Source organism: Narcine bancroftii, chromosome 2 (assembly GCF_036971445.1).
Source record: "Narcine bancroftii isolate sNarBan1 chromosome 2, sNarBan1.hap1, whole genome shotgun sequence".
In the NCBI taxonomy this organism is placed as follows: domain Eukaryota; kingdom Metazoa; phylum Chordata; class Chondrichthyes; order Torpediniformes; family Narcinidae; genus Narcine; species Narcine bancroftii.
The window spans coordinates 370,874,568-370,893,711 of record NC_091470.1 but is presented as its reverse complement, the minus strand read 5'-3'; the positions used below and the strand labels follow the sequence as shown (position 1 = coordinate 370,893,711).

The window sequence follows — 19,144 nt, the reverse complement described above, 5'->3', positions numbered from 1 at the left end:
ATAATTTGTACTCACATAATATCTTATACATTGTGTGAACCCTTCTCAATCAAAGACATTTGCAAAACACTTCAAAAGGAAAAAAAAGGGAACCCCCCCTCCATTAATCCCCTTCCCTCCCTCTGACCAAGGTTGACTTGTATATCTAATATACATAGGAAACGAAAGACGACATTCGGAAACCAGTCAACGCTGCTCAGGAACATCCAAATATCCAAATTCTTTAAATTATGGTGATACTCCATGAATGGGCTCCACGTCTCATAAAAATCCACCATTAACATTATGTTGTAGCAGGGATGCTATGGTTATAGCTTGAGATATAATGTGGTTATAGCTCAAGGTTAAAGAAAGAAGACTCTCACAAGAAGGGAGTGTAATTGACACTGACTTTATTGGGCTGCAGCTCTGCCTTCTATAGGCAGCCGGCCGTGTCACATCGCAGCGTTGCTTGAGCGGGGCTGGCTGCTGATTGGACCCCCTGCAATCTGCTGGCAGTGATTGGTCGATTCGACCGCTATAACTAGCCTATGGGAGCGGATCTCTCATCCCACGTGCTGTTTGCTTGTTCGATGGTTGTTTCCTGTGTTGGCTCGCGAAGCAGGCTGCGGGCCACTACAATGTCTGATTTTTTTCTTCTTCTTTCTAAACAGGAAGGACATTACCTCCTTTCACCATTGATCCATTATGTGATAAATATAAAATTTTTGAGGCTTCATTGATACATATGTTTTGGACTTGCCCTAGGTTGGAACATTTTTGGAAAAATTACTTTCAAACTTTATTGATCATTTTTAAGGCTAAATTAGAAGCCTACTCTCTTAATTACTATATTTGGTTTTTCTCAAGAAGAAGAAATATTATTGACTTGATCTCAAAAGCGAATTTTAGCTTTTACCTCATTGATAGCGAGATGGGAAATTTTGACAGCTCCTCCACCTATTCAATGGTTACAGGAGGTCATGGCCTTCCAATTGATAAATGTAGGGCCAAAAATTAAATTTTTGTAACGCCATTACCTTTTTCTGATTCCAAATTATCCAATAATTTTGTTGTTATTCTTTGAGAATTTGGTTTCAATTTAGAATTTTTTTTGTATATCATTAACTTTTACTTGCCAGCCCTATATTACTTAATTCTTTTTTTCCACCTGTGCAATATTCTGCTTTTTGTGAATGGTTTAAGTTGGATATCTTGTTGAGATTTATTTATTGATAATAATTTAGTCATTCAAACAGCCATCTCTTAAATTTAAACTTCCCAAACATCATTTCTTAAGATACCTACAAATTAGGAGTTTTTTGAACTCTGTAGTATTGAGACTTCCTCAAGACCCCCTATAGGGATGATCTATGATTTTAAACCAAATCAAAAAAAAAGTTGATATCATCTATGTATGACTTGTTATTAAAGTCTAGGGATAATTCCCTAGATAAGATTTTTTAAAATTATGGGAGCAAGACCCTACATGGGATTCTATCCGATGAATTGCTAAATTCATCTTCTTTGAGTGTCTGACATTTTCTTTTATAATTTAAGGTAGTACATCGAGCTTGCTTTTCTAAAATTCAATTGGCTAAATTTTATTCTAACATTTCATCAAAATGTGACAGGTGTAAGACTGAAGAAGGTTCTTTGTTACATATGTTTTGAACGTGTTACTCTCTTTCCATTTATTGAGAAGATATCTTTTCATATCTTATCTTTAGTTCTCAATGTAATTCTGATACCTAATCCTATAATTGTCCTTTATTGGATCAACTAAGACAACTGATTTGAATTTAACTTTGTCTTAATCCCATGTAGTCTCTTTTGCCTCCCTTATTGCTAGACATTCAATATTGATGAGATGGAAAGATGCTGTCCCTCCTACTTGTACTCAATGGCTATCCAATATGATAGCATGCCTAACTTTGGAAAAAAATCAGATGTTCTTCTACTGTAACAGATTTAAAATTTCTAAGTTTATGGGGACCTATTTATCAATTATTTTTGCAATTTATAAGATTTGTGATTTAGTGATTTATTTTAATGGTAATGAAATGAAATCAGATGGGAAGGGGTTAGATTTGTAGTATAGTCTGTTATTTTTTTAATAATTTTTTTTATATATTTCTATTTGCCAGATGTTATAATTGATTAAGTGTTTGCTACTTTTTTCTGTTATGCTGTTATGATATTTTTTATGTAAAAGTTTTATTTTTCTTATGTAATTGTTTTTTTCTGCTTTTTTTATATATTACCTTTGACTAGTGGCTTTTACTTAAGTACTATTTTATTCCCCCCACATCTCCATCGGGCACACTGAACTCAAAACGGTCAACCAGTTTACCTACCTTGGCTGCACCATTTCATCTGATGCAAGGATCGACAAAGAGATAGACAACAGACTCGCCAAGGCAAATAGCGCCTTTGGAAGACTACACAAAAGAGTCTGGAAAAACAACCACCTGAAGAAACACACAAAGATCAGCGTGTACAGAGCCGTTGTCATACCCACACTCCTGTTCGGCTCCGAATCATGGGTCCTCTACCGGCATCACCTACGGCTCCTAGACCGCTTCCATCAGCGCTGTCTCCACTCCATCCTCAACATTCATTGGAATGACTTCATCACCAACATCAAAGTACTCGAGCTGGCAGAGTCCACAAGCATCGAATCCATTTTGCTGGAAGACCCAACTGCGCTGGGTGGGTCACGTCTCCAGAATGGAGACCATCGCCTTCCCAAGATCGTGTTCTATGGCGAGCTCTCCACTGGCCACCGAGACAGAGGTGCACCAAAGAAGAGGTACAAGGACTGCTTAAAGAAATCTCTTGGTGCCTGCCCCATTGACCCCCGCCAGTGGGCTGATCCCTCCTCCAACCATGCATCTTGGCGCCTCAAAGTTCGGCGGGCAGCAACCTCCTTTGAAGAAGACCGCAGAGCCCACCTCACTGACAAAAGACAAAGGAGGAAAAACCCAACACCCAACCCCAACCCACCAATTTTCCCTTGCAACCGCTGCAACCGTGCCTGCCTGTCCCGCATCGGACTTGTCAGTCACCAACGAGCCTGCAGCAGACGTGGATATACCCATCCATAAATCTTTGTCTGCGAAGCCAAGCCAAAGAAAAGAAATTTCTGTAAAATCCAATAAAAATATTGAAAAAGAAAAGCTTTGTATAACTTGCAATTTATCTTCATCTAAGTCAAGTCATTCTTTCCACAGCTGCACAATCTAGTTCTTTCATATTTTACCCTTGTTCTTTTCATGAAATTTTAAAGTCACCCAGAGCCTATAACTAGCCTATTCCTTTTGGAAATATAGCAATGGGACAAGCAATTCGTGAAAGAGCTCAAACTGTTAGCTCCATTTATCTCAGAAGAACAAAGGCTTGTATTTTCCCTAATCATAATTAAAACAAGTGCCAGGGAAGAGGTGGGGGGGCCGGGGGAACATTCTTTGATTGTTAAGTATCATGAAACCTAAGTTAACTGTATTTCTGGAATGATTGCTCAAGAATGAGAGTTAATGCTTGAGGAACTCAGCAGGTTTCAAAGTGTTCATAGGAGTTAAAGACCTAGAACTAACGTTCAGGCCTGAGCCCTTCCTCAAGGTATGAATAAAAATGCAGGTAGGCGCCTGAATTAAAAGGCTGGGGAGGGGGGAAGAATGTGCAGGGAGAGGAGAAGAGAGGAGACCAACACAAGTGGTGTGAATTGGATATGGAAGGGACACAGGAGAGAGGAAAGGTCAGAATTGATTGGGGGAGGAGGGTGGTTTTTGGCTCTATGGGAGCAGAGATGGGTCAAAGGAGAAGTGAGAAGTAGAGAGACAGAGGCCGAGGAAAGGAGATATGGGATAAGATGGGGGGGGGGGGGGGTGTGAGGGGAAGGTGGCAACGAAAACTGGAGAAAAATATGTTAATGCTATCCAGCCAGAGGGTGCCCAAAAGGAACATGAGATGTTCCTCCAATTAGCAGTCAACCTCAGTCTGGCAGTGCACGAGTCCGTGGACAGACACGCCAGCAAGGGAATGGGGCAGAATGAGAGGTGACTTTCTGTTCTATTCACTGCAATTCATTTTCTGATTTTCTATATGCGATGGTGTATGTGAAGACTGAGGAAATGATTGGATTTACCAATTTTGTGCTATAATTTGCATTTGTATCTTTTGAAAACCAATTTATTTCAGGTAGTTATTACAATAATAGGGGTGGGTTACAAAAGGAATGAGGGCAATGCATGTGACGAAGTTCAGTAAGGGAATCATAGAGTCAAAATTAAAATGAAAGGCGACTGAATAGTTTGGACTGTAGGGATCTGTTTAATTTCAAGGTAACTACATTGTGAACAATCTATTCTGCTTACTGATTTGAAAGAAGTACAAGTGAGTTTCTGATTCATCAGGAAAATGTACTTGGAGTCTTAGTCTGTGAAAAGGAAAGAGGAAAAATGACAGGTGTTGCATATTTTTCTGGTCACCTTATGGTGTTTTTGCATGGCCACTTCAACTTCAAAATATGGGACAGGGATAAAGTGATTTATTATTACACTGTCAAAGGCTACAGACAATTGTGAGTGTGAATCTGGATGTGGGCACGATGCAGCCTACTTGTTTCTTTTGTCTCCTCCATTTCCTGCCCCCCACTTACCTGCATGCTGTTCACCTGTACATGTTGTTCCAAATGTTCTCCAGGCCTCACTGCTCCAGAGCTCTTCCCCTTTTCTGTGTTGGTCACAGCACCTGCAGTGGTGAAGATCTTGAGATGATTTTAAGTGTATCACTTTTAAAACCGATTGTACTTATGTACTGTGAGAGGTGCCGTGTACTTTTGCCAGTGGCAAATCCGGCAGACTAAATGCATTTTGTGTAATATTAGATCTGTTTTATTTATGACAATAAAAGTGGCCACCTTCATCTAGTCCTGCTTCCCCACCAATTCCCCCCTTGGCACCTACCCTTATGACTGCAAAGGATGTTCCACCTGCGCCCACACCTCCTCCCTCACCACTATCAGGGCCCCAAACAGACCTTCCATGTGAAGCCTGTAAATCTTGTAAATCTGCAGGGGCCACCTACTGCATCTGTTGCTCCTGCTGTGGCCTCCTCTACATCAGAAAGATTGGGCGCAGACTGGGAGATCGCTTCATGAGCACTTCAGTTCTGTCCGGTGCATTTCTCCCGATGTTCACCCATTTCAATTCCTCCTCCCATTCTCATGCTGACATGTCTATACATCATCTCGTGCAGCCCCAGACAGAGACCGCCGGTTTCTGTTAAAACCTTCCCCCTCGCGCCCCCTCCCCCTGCATCTTCCCCTTGTCTCCTTTCATATATCCCTCTGTCTCTTCCCATGTCTTTCACAGAGCCAAAATCAATTCTCACCTTTCTGCTTATCATTTCCAATTAATACTTTTTGTCTGTTGGTCTGTACTCCTCCCCCTCCCATTCTTCTGCCTTTTTTCCCCTAGCCTTTAATTCAGATGCTTGTCTTTTTTCACAAATACCTTGCGAAAGGGCTCAGGCCCAAAATGTCCTTGTGTATCTTTTCCTCTTATGGATGGTTTCTGCAGTTAATGACAATAAAAGAATCTTGAATTTATTACAGGTATTAAAATAATAAAGTTGGTTTAAAAACGAGCACATATTTCTCGACAAAGCATCTGACCAGCGAATGGTCCAAACTCCCCTTAACAGTCAGTTTAAGGCACCTGAATATGAATTTGGTGTTTAAACAGTTAAGGTCTGAAATCAGCTAAGGTTCATTATTGACTGTGTTCTTGTACTGAACGGAATTTTGCTAATCTTGCCAACCTGGCAGTGATATCGTTGCAGTGGCTTGCTAACATTCCTGCGACTAACACCGGCAGAAAAGGAAATCCTGACAGTTGATCAACAAAAGATGGTTGTCCTGGTTATTCTTTGGACTCCTTTGCAAAGATTCTGTTGTTTGATTCTGTTTCTGTTATCTCTGTTCTGAATTTCACCAACACCTTTCATACATCGATTTATTTAATATTCTAGGCTTGTGGCAGCACTAAATAGGATGTGTTTATTGTCCATTGTTTTTTTACACTCAAAGAATGGAAATGTCACGGACATTACCCAAATGTTTTGTCAGGATGCTGTGGGGCTTGAATTGAATTTAAAAAGTCAAGATGGATCACTCTGCTCTATATGATGGAAATTGTCACACTGTTGAAGTAAGCTTGATTATTCATTGCTTTGTTAAATGCTGAAGTGGCCAAGTGTCACAGATGATAGTTTAGAGGAGATGATATTGATTTGGGTGATTGATTACGCCAAGCTACTTGATCTTTTTTGGACCTTGGATGAGTTATTTTCAGTAACCAGACCTTGACCTTTTATTACTATTTTGAACTGGTTGCTATGTCTATAGGACAAAGTAGTGGAAATAGGCTATTCAGCCCATCAAGTGTGCCCCACTGTTCAATTATGAACTGATCTATTTTCCCACTCAACCTCACTACCTGGCCTTCTCCCCATAACCTTTGATGCCCTGGTTAATTAAAAACCCATAAATCTGTCCCTTAAATACCCCCAATGACCCGGCCTCCACAACCACCTGTGGCAACAAATTCCACAGATTCACCACCCTCTGGCTAAAGAAATTCCTCTGTTCCAAGTGGATGCCTTCAATTTTGAGGTTGTGCCCTCTTGTCCTAGAAGCTCCCACCATAGGAAGCAACCTTTCTATATCTATTCTGTCCATGCCTTTCAACATTCAAAATGTTTCAATGGGAATTTACATTTAAATTTAGACATGCAGCACAGTAACAGGCCAAAAGTCGTCAAACGTTCCTCATATGATAACTCATTCATTCCTGGAATCCTCCTTCTGAACCTCCTCTAAATCCTTTCTTACGAACCCAAAGGACTCCAAAACCCAGCATGACAAATGGTTACTTAAACAAAAGTTGCTTTTAATTTTCTTTAAACATCAAAACAGAATCAAACTTTAACTTATTATTAACTTAACCCATTTCTAATTCTAAGCACACGTGTATATCTTCAGGAAAGTTCTTTGCTTTAATAGTCCAATCATTCACTTACTTCTCCAAGTTCACCAGTATCAGGCAAATCTTATACTGTGGACAGAATATAACATTTATGAATTTTCACCAGGCTCTGGTCCTTAAAGGTAAACGGTTACTGCTTAGGAAGGTTCTTGTTGGTTTCAGAAAGATATTTGTTGCTCATTGGACACACAAATTGATTTCCTCTGATCAGTCACTTCAGTGTCTTGTCGAAGAAACTTGCCCCATCATGGGTTTTCCATGTCACCACAGAGTTCCTCTTAGTTCCCTTATTTCAGGGGAAACACTAGCCAGCCATTTCCTCTTGTAAGGACTACAAGGGTTTCAACAGGCTGAACACAGAACTCACAACCCGACTTCACAATGGGGTTTTCAACAAGCCTGCCAGCTTGCCATTTTACAGCCTCAATTGCAGAACCGACTTTCCCTAAGAGAAGAATCCTATTTTCTTTCCTCTCTCTCTGTAAAAACCAGAACCCCTCTCAAGACCCCAAATCCAATCCTTGAAAGATCTTTATCAGCACTTGATCCCAGTCTTTGTTCCATTTGCACCTACTTCTGAAGTTCCTTCCAAAGCAGTACCATTTTCTTTTGCAAAGCCACTGGTACCTGAAAGTCTGGCATCAGCAAAGCTCTTCCATTTTAAATGAGATGTGAAGTGTATCTGTTTGTGATGACCTACACTAAATCCCCCACAATTTCTCTTTTAAAACATTTATATATAACCCGTAACACCTCTCTTAACGTCATCACATCTTTCTTAAACAAAGAGCCCAAAACTATTAAGTGCTAATAACTGAGGTATAACCAGTGCCTTGTAAAGCCTCAACATTGAATCCCTGTTCTTGTATATTCCTACCTTCTCCCCATAACCCTTGATTCCCTCCCTAATTAAGAACACGTCTACCTCAGTCTTGAATATACCCAATGACTTTACCTCCACTGCAATAAATTTCTGCCCCTCCTATAGTTAAGCTTCTGGTCATTGTAGCCTCTTGGATTGTTGTTTGCGATAAGCACGATGGTATTTGAAGGATGCTGACGTACAGATGATTAAGCTTTCTTTTATTTTTGCTGATTACCCATCGGTTGTAAAATATAGCTTGCATATTCTACATTAACAGTGACAGGAGTTGTTTGGGTCATGGCTGCTTTATTCTCCATCATTAATGGTTTGGCCTCTAGCTCACAGGGCGGATGATCTCCTTACTCCCTGCTCATTCACTGGGGCCCTGCTTCCCATGCTCCCATTAATCTCACTGGGTTCACTGGAAGATGTGAAATAAAAGTGAATTAAAAGCACGATGTATCAAAAGTCTGGAAAATCTGCAACCAAAATCCTGAGCATGTTGCCTGCATACATTTTTCACCATCTTTCGGCACAGCCTTTCAATATTATGAGAAAAGGGGGTTTGAAGATTAGGGTTGCATCTCAGAGTTTATGTAATGTCATGTATGTACTCTGACAAATCTGAACTTTAAATTCTGAAAACCTTAAACCTGGCACAAAACTGAGGGAATTAAATAAGAAAGTGTTCAGGTGCTGTAATTGTAGTTCAATGCACAAATGTGCTGCAGAAACTCGGCAAGTCACACAGCGTTCCTAGTGCAGCAAAGATACGTAACCAACATTTTGGCCCTGCGCAAATATAGGTGGGAGGGCAAAAGAGAGAGGAAAAAAAAGCTGGAGGATGGAGGGAGAAGTATAGAGAAAGGGCAAGAGAGTGAAGTCGATGTTAATGCCATTTGGTTGGAGAGTACCCAGATGGAATATTAGGTGGTGTCCCTCCAATTTGCTGTGGCCTCGGTTTGGCAGTACATGAGGCCATGGACAGACATGTCAGTGTGGGAGTGGGGTGTGGAATTGAAATAGTTGGCCTCTGGGAAGTCCCCACTATTGCAGCACTCAGAGCGAAGGTGTTTAACGAAACGATCTCTCAGACTGCGTCCAGTCTCACTGATGTAGAGAAGGCCACAATGGAAACACCAAATGCTGTAGATGGCCCCTGCAGATTCACAAGTGAATTAAGTGTTGCTTCACTTGGAAGGACTGTTTGGGCCTCCAAATGGTGGTATGGGTGCAAGAGGAGCATTTCCTGTGGTCCCAGAAGTAGGTACCAAGGGGGAGATTAATGGGAAGGATTGAATGGATGAGGGAATGACAGAGGGAGCAGTCTCTGCAGAAAGGGGAGAAGGGAAAATGTGTCTATGTTGTAGGTGGCAGAAATTGCAGATGTTTGCAGAAGCTAGTGGGGACCAGTGGAATCCTGCCCTTGTGTAGGGGGTGAGAGGCATATCGGTGGGAAATAGAGGAGTTGTGGGTAGGGCTGAGTTGATGATGGTAGAAGGGGAGCCACATTTTTTGAAGAGCATTGACATCTTGGATGATCTGCAGTGGAAGACGTCATCCTGGCTGCAGATGCAATGGAGACAGAGGAATTGAGAGAGAGGAATAGAATCCTTACAGGATGTGAAGGGATGGAATCAAGATAACTGTGGGAGTTTGTGGGTTTATCAAAAATGTTTGTCACCCAAGATGGAAACCGAACGATCAAGGAAGGGGAACGTGTTGGCAGAGATGGACAGATATATAGATCAAGGTGGAAGTTGGCAGCAAAGTCTCTGGCCATCCTTTGCCTAGATAGATGCTGCCTGATTTACTGAGTTCTTCTAGCAGTTTATTTTATTGCTTGAGCAGGCTATGTGTCTAACTCCACACTTCCAACAAAGTTTAATCTTATAATATAATGTTCTTTTAAGAAATACGAATATGTAAGATCAATACTTCATTTGTTTTTGTACATATATGAGCAGATGAGGTTACAATGGTACTGTCTCTAATTCTAAGCAGTTTATGTGTATTGTTTTATAGGAACAACAGCCCTCTTATGAGCTTTGGAGCAAGTTTTGTTAGTTTCTTGGTAAGTCACCATACAAAAGCAGTGTTGTGTATTTAACCATTTGCTCGCTGTTTACTGCTCTATCTCCCAACTACTGGTGTTCAACTAGATTACTGGCTCGGCTTTATAATGTTGCGACAAAAATTAGATATTTAATTGTATTTTAACCATACAAGGGCTTGGAGTTTCCACCAAAACAGCCTGTTTCCTTGCTGCAGGCTTCCTCTGTGGATGTATCTGGTGCAAGTTTGCAGAATTTAGCCAAAATTCATTCATCACAAGTGTAGAACCGAGTGGTCACCTGTCCACTTTCGCCCTGTCATGGAGAACATAAGAAATAGGAGCAGGAGTCGGCCATCCGGCCTGTCGAGCCTGCTCCGCCATTCACTGAGATCACGGCTTAACTGATGATAGGCTCATCTCCACCTTTTCGTATATCCCTTAATTCCCCAAAATCTATCCAAACTTGTCTTAAATATAGTTACTGAGGTCACCTCCATTGCTTTAATGGGCAGCGAATTCCACAGATTAACCACCCTCTGGGAAAAGCAGTTCCTCCTCATCTCTGTCCTAAATCTACTCCCCTGAATCTTGAGGCTGTGTTCCCTAGTTCTAGTTTCCCCCTCCAATGGAAACAACTTGCCGACTTCTATCTTATCTCTGCCTTTCATAATTTTAGATATTTCTATAAGATCCACTCTCATTCTTCTAAATTCCAGTGAGTACCGTCCCAGACAATTTAATCTCTCCTCAGGCTAACCCCTTCATTTCTGTCGTGAATTAATCATCTTTGGAAGGAAGTGCTAGAAGTCTGAAAATTGTTGAATGTTTTGAAAGTTTATTTAATTTTTTTAGACACTTCATTCAACAGCTATACTCTAAGTAGAATTGATTCAGGCTTCAGTTATTTTACAGAATTAAAAATGGACTTACAAGTGATGTTTTGATACCGTATATTGAAATACTCATATTTTAATTAAACCCATTTGTGATATCAATCAAGGTTTACTATTAAACATACAAGCAAATCTGTTGAGATAAATCGAGGTGACAGGGAATTGCTGGCTCTTGACTGCTTTCGATTGCCTTGCATATACAATGAAAGACAAAAGTACAATATAAAGTGGGGAGTAGCTGCCAGTACATCGAATCATATAAAGTCTGTGGCAGAGGAATGATATATTGAAATGAGAAGCTTTGCATCTGGACCCTCAAGGGACTTTTCACTTTGTGGAAAAGAACATGTTCTTAAGTTACAGTGGAATTCCATTATAATGCGATGGTTTGGGTCAACAAAAAGCGGGGTTGTGCTAAATCGGGGTTTCAATAAATTGTTACAGTTACAGTTGAAATTAAAACACAAATTGATTTTTAGTAAACCAACAGTCCCCGCTCCTTGTGGCAGCCCTAAGGACCTGCACTCACTCCTGGTGGCAATCCAACACCCGAGTCCTGTGACTCATCACGTTATTATCCGGATTCACATTAAATCGTGTTGCGTTAAATCAGGGTTCCACTGTATTTTAATTTTCCTACCATTCACTGGTCATTTTTTTATACAAAGTGCTTTGCAATAGGCACATGGATGAAAGAAAAATAGAGGGTGACAAGGTCGGAAGGGTTTAGTATTTTATTTTTGTAGGAATATATGGATCGGCACAACATTAAACGCTGAAGGGTCTGTAATGTGCTGTAATGTTTTACCTTTATCCCACTTAGGTCCAAATTTTCTAATTTTCCAAATTTGAATTTCTGTAATTTGGCTAAATTTAAATGAAGAATTGCAAGAAACATATGGAATTGTCATTTAGCTTAAATCATTTTGCAAGGCTTAATAGTCATGAATAAATTCAAGTTTCAAAAACTGCACAATGATGTTTCATTGGGTTGTATTTGTACAATCGGATGATAAACTTGAAAGATAACACATTGCTGATTTATTTTTGATTTCCATTTATCTACAGCTTTTTGTGTTGTATGTTGAATCTTCATCAAATTATGATAATTGTTCATTTGACTCATCATTTGGTGACTGGGGTCTGCCATTTAATAAGTTTGTATGTCCTGGCCCTTGATCTGAATCATTAACTCTGCTTCTCCACAGATACTAGACCTGAATGAGTAGAACCCCTGGTATCCGGCACCTATGGAATTGGTTGATGCCGGATAAGTGAATTTTCCAGTTGCTTGAGATTGCTTATTGCATGACTGGCGAACTAACAGTGAGGCGTGCCAATTTCAAACATATTTTTTACCTATTTATTTTCTGCAATTTAAAAAAAATTAAAAAAAAAAAAATAATTTTGCAGAATGCTGAGGCTGCCAGTTGCTTGAATTCCAGATAACAGGGGTTTTACTGTACTTCTAGTATCTAGTTCCTCCTCATCTCTGTCCTAAATCTACTCCCATGAATCTTTGGATTCAGTTTGCTTTCAGTTTGCTGTCCTTTTCCATGACATTAAATATGCATACCATTTTGTATCACACATATACTTAAGAAAAGTACATTTTCTGCAAGTAATTTACAAGTTACAGGGTCAAAGATTGATTTACAGAATGGTATTAGGATTTTATTTTTTGTCGTTTACCAAGGAATTGCAAAGCCTTAATACAGTACATGTGCTCACTGAGTACATTAGATTGTCGATTTTGGAAACGAATGTGATGGAAGTGCGGGCTCTCATCATGTCAGTTACTTTGGTAATGCAGGCTTTCCATTTCAGAATGCCATGATGACCTTCGAAGATGAGAAAATGCAGCTGGCTTGTGATGATTTAAAGAGCACAGAAAAGTTGTGTGAAAATAATGCAGCAGGTGTGATTGAAACAATCAGAAATAAAATTAAAAAGAATGTGAGTACATCGGCATTTGCATTACAGTTTAAATCAAATACTCAGTACGAAAGTTGACCACTTTCATCATTAATCTATAAATAGAATGCTGTGGATCTTCCAAGATTCCAAGTGTCTCGTTAATACTTTGCATAATATTCTTTTACGGATCACCGTTCAAAATTCGGGCCAAGTACATCTGTGACTTCACGTACAACCCTGAGATTCCTTTTTTTCCTTGCACTCAATTATATTCTTACTCTGTTTTAGAATATAAGAACATAAAAAATAGGAGCAGGTGTCCGCCATTCCATGATCATAGCTGATCTGACCATTGACTCAACTCCACCCACCTGCCTTTTCCCCCCATATCCCGTCATTCCTTTTGTATGTAAAAAATCTTTCTAACTGAACCTTAAATATGTTTAATGAAGTCGCCTCAACCACTTCCCTGGGCAGAGAATTCCACAGATTCATGACTCTCTGGGAAAAACAGTTTTTCCTCATCGCCATCTTTAATCTACTCCCCTGAATCTTGAGGCTGTTCCCCCTAGTTCTGGTCTCACCAACCATTGAAAATCAATTTTCCTGCCTCTATCTTATCTATCCCTTTCATAATTTTATATGTTTCTATAAGATCTCCTCTCATTCTTCTGAATTTGAGTGAGTAGAATCCCAGATGATTTAGTCTCTCCTCGTAGGTCAACCCCTTTATCTGTGGGATCAACCTGATGGACCTCCTCTGGACTGCCTCCAGGGCCAGTATACCCTTCTCCAAGTATGGAGACCAGAACTGCTCACCGGACTCCAGGTGTGGCCTCACCAGGACCTTGTACAGTTGCACCATGACCTCACTGCTCTTGAATTCAATTCTTCTAGCGATGAAGGCCAATATTCCATTGGCCTTCTTAATAACCTGCAACCTGACTTTTTGTGATTCATGCACAAGCCCTCCCAAGTCCTTCTGCACTACAACAGGCTGACGTTTTTCACCATTTGAATAATAATCTGCTCTTCTAGCTTTTCTGCCCAAAGTGGATGACCTTGCATTTAGTAACATTGTTCTCCATCTCCCAGACCTTTGCCCACTCACCTAACTTAACTATACCCTCTGCAGCCTCTCCACATCCTCTGTACAATTTGCTTTTCTACTCAATTTGGTATCATCCGCAAATGTGGCTACACGACACTCTGTCCCCTCTTCCAAATCATCAATGTGAATGGTGAACAGATGCGGGCCCAGCACCGACCCCTGCGGCCCCCCCACTTAGCACAGTCTGTCAATCAGAAAAACATCCATTTATCCCAACTCTCTGCCTTCTGTCAGTTAACCAATCCTCAATCCACGTCAATATACTTTCCCCAACTCCATTCATCTGTACCTTATTGATAGATCTCTTGTGCAGCACCTTATCAAATGCCTTCTGGATATCTAAGTATACAACATCAACCTGTTCCCTTCTATCTGCCACCCCCATTATATCCTCAAAGAACAGCAAGTTGTCAAACAAGACCTGCCCTTTCTGACTCCCTGCTGCATCTGCTTGATGGAACCCCCTTCATTCTAAATATCTTGCTATTTCATCCTTGATGACAGCTTCAAGCATTTTCCTGACTACAGACGTTAAGCTAACTGGCTGATAGTTAACAGTCTTCTGACTACATCCCTTTTTAAAAAGTGGCATGACATTTGCTGTCTTCCAATCTGCCGAGACCTGCCCAGAATCCAGAGATCAGACAAACTAGACACTGAACATAGCTTCTCAAGGTTCTGTCTCCGATTTAATGTCCTTGGTGACAGGATTCAGATGTGTAAAAATGCCAACCCTGCTTGATACCCACCAATATTGAGTAATTTTCTGCTTTATTATCAGATCTGATTATCAGACTTGTACCTGCAAATTGCTACAAACTTTGCTTTGTTATTACTAAATTCCGATACTATTTACTACAGTTTTCAGGCTGAGCTTGTTTTGGGCCAGCACAGTTAAGCAGTGCAGTTAAGTGCAACACTGTTAATGCACCAGCCACCCAGGTTTGAATCCAGCACTATCTGTAAGGAGTTTGTACGCTCTCCCTGTGTCTGTGTGGGTTTCCTCTGATGCTCCAGTTTCATCCCACCTTCCAAAATGTATGGGGGTTGTAGGTTAATTGGATGGCAGAGGCTTGGGATCTTCAAGGGTCTGTTACTGTGCTGTATGTCTTTAAAAAGAAATCTGTTCTCTTAGACTCTCAAGTTGCAGTGTTATTTCCGTGCTGTCTCAATTGATGAAAATGCCTGACGTTCCTGTAGCCCATCAGCCAGTGCAAATTCTATCACACCTTTGATACCTTATCGATTGCCCTTCTTGTCAACCTCTCGTTTTCTGATTTTCATTTCATTCTGTGCTGCTCATCTCTTTCCTTTGTTACTCCACTCTGATGGACATAGTTCCTAGTCCCTGATGTCTAAAATTTCAAGATGAAATGGGGAGGGTGTGAGTTTGTTGTTCAAAATCAGTGCCGAAGTCAATGTTGGAGAAACGGGGAACAGGAGTTGGCTTGTTGAGCCTGCTCCACCATTCAATGAGGTCACAGCTGGTTTGGCCATGGACTAGGCTCCACCTGTCGAATCTACTCATCTATTCCCCATAACCCTTAATTCCCATATTCTTCAACCATCTATCTATCTGTGTCTTAAATACATTGAGGCAGTCTTCACTGGGCTCAGACCCGAAACATCAGCAATATTTTTATTACCTCCTCTGAACGCTGCGAGATCGTTTTGAGTTCTTCCAGCATTTCACAATTTTACAGCCTTTGCTGCTTCCCTGGGCAGAGAGTTCCACAGAATTACTACTTTCTGGTAGAAGCAGTTTCACCTCATCTTACTAAATCTATTCCCATGACCTTTAATACTATGTCCCCTAGTTGTAATCTCACCTGCCAGTGGAAGCAACCTCTCTGCTCTTATCTTTACTATTCCAGTCATAATTTAATAACTCTATAAGATCTCTCCTCATCCTTCTAAACTCCAATGGGCATAGGCCCAGGCTACTCAACTTCTCCTCATAAGCTAACCCCTTATTTTTCAGAATCAACCTGGTGAACCTCCTCTGCACCACTTCAAAATCCAGTACATCCTTTCTCAAGTAAGGAGACCACAGCTGCACACAGCCCTCCGTAAGGAGACCGCAGCTGCACACAGCCCTCCGTAAGGAGACCGCAGCTGCACACAGCCCTCCGTAAGGAGACCGCAGCTGCACACAGCCCTCCGTAAGGAGACCGCAGCTGCACACAGCCCTCCGTAAGGAGACCGCAGCTGCACACAGCCCTCCGTAAGGAGACCGCAGCTGCACACAGCCCTCCGTAAGGAGACCGCAGCTGCACACAGCCCTCCGTAAGGAGACCGCAGCTGCACACAGCCCTCCGTAAGGAGACCGCAGCTGCACACAGCCCTCCGTAAGGAGACCGCAGCTGCACACAGCCCTCCGTAAGGAGACCGCAGCTGCACACAGCCCTCCGTAAGGAGACCGCAGCTGCACACAGCCCTCCGTAAGGAGACCGCAGCTGCACACAGCCCTCCGTAAGGAGACCGCAGCTGCACACAGCCCTCCGTAAGGAGACCGCAGCTGCACACAGCCCTCCGTAAGGAGACCGCAGCTGCACACAGCCCTCCGTAAGGAGACCGCAGCTGCACACAGCCCTCCAGGCACGGCATCGCCAGTGCACTGTACAGTTCCAGCAGAACTTCTCTGTTCTTAAATGGAGGGATATCTGTCAAGTTCAAGCAGCAGAGTTTTAATTTGATTTGAACATGGTGTTCTGCACAGGCATATGGCAAAGGGCTATGTTCCTGTGTTGTACTATGTCCTAAGTATTTTACACTGAGACTAGTGGGTGCCTAGAATGTGCTGCCAGGAGAAGTGGTGGAAGCAAATACAATTAGCAATTTTTAAGAGGCATTAAGCAGGCAAGTTTTCATTTATTTTTATATATGTCTATTTGTCCTGCATATGTATTGCTGGTCTATATTGTGTTATGTCTGGTTGTATCCCTGCGTGTTTTGCACCGAGGACCAGAGAATGCTGTGGTATTGGGTTGTACTTGTTCAATCAAATGATAATAAACTTGAACAGGCACGAAATGGAAGGATACAGCTACAAACCGGTAGATGGGTACTGCTGTCCTGGTCAGGTCAGACATGGTGGGACGAAGGGTCGGTTCCTGCGCAGTTTTACGTTCTCTTGTCGTAAAGTTGAATTGCTTGATTGGCGGATAATTGAGTCACTAAGATGGAGCATGTCTGGAGTAGTCACGTGTACAGAATTCTTGTGATGATGACAGACCTTCTCCCATGAAGGACATCAATAAGCAGATGAGCTTTTAGAACAATCTGATAGCTTTTACGATCGAGGTCACAAAGACTGATGACTTTAACCACCCCCACACCTAACCACCATCACTGCTGACCACAAGCTGAAATTCTGTGGCTGTGTGATGTCCATGTGTGGCCCACAGGAGATGGGTGAGGCCTTTTAATCACATTCTGCATGGAAGCTAAAGAATGAACTTGAAAAATGGGCCAAGGAATGGGAAATGAAATTTAACTTTCACGCATGTGAGGTGTTGCATTTTGGTTAATTAAACAAGGGCAGGACTTGCACAATAAATGGTAGGGCCCGAGAGAATGTTGTAAAACAGAGAGACCTACAGGTACTGGTGAGTTGATGATTCTTATTTGTCGTGCTTGTGCTCAGACAGGTATCGAGTACAGAAGTTGTGTGGGGGAATCATAGTTGGAGATAACTCTTTGAGGAGTATTAAGAGCTGTTTCTGTCAAAACACAGAAATTCTAGAGGAACTCAGCCAGTCTTGCAGCATTCATAGAAGGTAAAAATAGGTTACTGATGCTTCAGGCCTGAGCACTTCCTGCAGAAGATGGCACCTTCTTCTTACTAGGTGTGGTGTGTATTTGCAATGAGCGGCCAGAGGAAGTGGTAGAGTGGGACACAATTACAATGTCCAAAAGACATTTAGAAAGGTAAAGGGATCTGGGCCAAATGCAGGCAAATGAGACTAGCTCAGTTAGGTTACTTGGTCAGCATAAATAAGTGGGACCGAAAGGCCTGTGTTTGTGCTGTAAAGCAAAAATTCTATGCAGTCTGGCTATTTGAAAAAGTAGAGGAGTTGAAAGGGGTGGTGTTAAGGAGGAACTGGATCTCATTAAGAGGTGCATCATTGTTTGACCTATTGTGACAGAGTATCTAGATCTGTTTTTGGGAGATAAATTGGGAAAGGTCACATGCAAACACTTTAAAACAGATCTTATTTGAAATACCGAAGACGTATTGGCTTCTCACAACTTTTGCAAGAGCTTTGAAGAGTGCTCAAGAGACTTCACTAATGGATTGTTGCTTACCAAAGGCAACAGAGCCACTATTTTCTGGAGGAGAGCTTGATGTTGTAAGTGGGTCATGTGATTTTTCAAGCAGAGAGCCTCAAACAGGCTTTCTCTTTGTGAGAGAGAGAGAAGCAGAGATCGCTTGTATAGTGTTACTGCCAGCAGAAGTAGCTAGGACTGGAACAGGAAAAGCTGGCAAGCCTGTTTTTAAGACTATCTGATCATAGCCCTTGTGGATCATGCAAAACTGGGTGTCTAAAGTCCCACTTGGAATAAGAGAAACAAAAAGGAACTCTGGTGACCTGAAAGAAAGAGGTTATCATCTGGAGAACCCTGATATGTGCAAGTTTCGTCAACAAGACACAGGAGTGGCTGATGGAAGTACATCAGTTGTGGCTGTCCTGGAACAACAAATCTCTCTCTGAAAACCCACAAGAACCTTCCTGAGCGGTAACCATTTACCTTTCAAGCACCAAAGCCTATTGAACTTTATAAATGTTAAATTCTGTGCACAGAATCAGAATTGCCTGCAACCAGTGAACTTGGAGGAATGAGAAGTGAGATTGGACTGTGAACCAAGGAACTTTTCTGAACTTACACACACATTACATACACGTGCGCTTAGAATTAGAAGGGGGTTAAGTTAGGTTAAGTAAGTCAATAGAGGTAAGTTAAAGTTTGATTCTATTTTCATGTTTAATGATAATTAAAAGCAACTTTGTTTAAGTAACCATTTGTCTTGGTGAATATTTATTGCTGCTGGGTTTTGGGGTCCTTTGGGCTCGTAACACAGTTAAGGAGAAAAATTTAAACACTATTTGAAACAAAATGCCAATCAGTGCTTTCAAACCCATGTTGTGCTTGAAAACCTGCTTAATTGATAGAGGAAGCTTTACACTGCACAAGTGAGCAAGATTAATTTTTTACAGTCTTGAGTGAAACATGAAAATTTGCAGACACTAGGTATTCATGGTGAAATAATGA

At 41.4% G+C, this 19,144-nt stretch overlaps 1 protein-coding gene and 1 long non-coding RNA gene across 5 annotated transcripts in view; one reads left to right on the top strand and one right to left on the bottom strand.

The window, feature by feature from the left end:
• Positions 1-19,144, top strand: part of ttc39c (tetratricopeptide repeat domain 39C) — a 62,322-nt gene that overhangs the window by 11,354 nt on the left and 31,824 nt on the right. The window contains exons 2-4 of one of the 3 annotated variants that reach the window (XM_069922598.1): positions 6,110-6,191; positions 9,919-9,967; positions 12,670-12,798. In XM_069922598.1, the coding sequence (XP_069778699.1) occupies positions 6,166-6,191; positions 9,919-9,967; positions 12,670-12,798 (204 nt within the window). In that variant the 5' untranslated portion in view covers positions 6,110-6,165. The remainder of the gene's footprint in view (positions 1-6,109; positions 6,192-9,918; positions 9,968-12,669; positions 12,799-19,144) is intronic. The other 2 variants (XM_069922597.1, XM_069922599.1) reach the window with 2 other exon arrangements.
• LOC138755863 (uncharacterized) lies at positions 392-5,887 on the bottom strand. Of its 2 annotated transcripts, none has more exons than XR_011352595.1 (4): positions 5,803-5,887; positions 5,496-5,555; positions 4,640-4,731; positions 392-645 (listed from the first exon to the last, which is right to left on the bottom strand). It is a non-coding gene; the product is annotated as an uncharacterized lncRNA (long non-coding RNA). The 2 variants fall into 2 exon arrangements; XR_011352596.1 differs by lacking the exon at positions 5,803-5,887 and adding an exon at positions 5,700-5,791.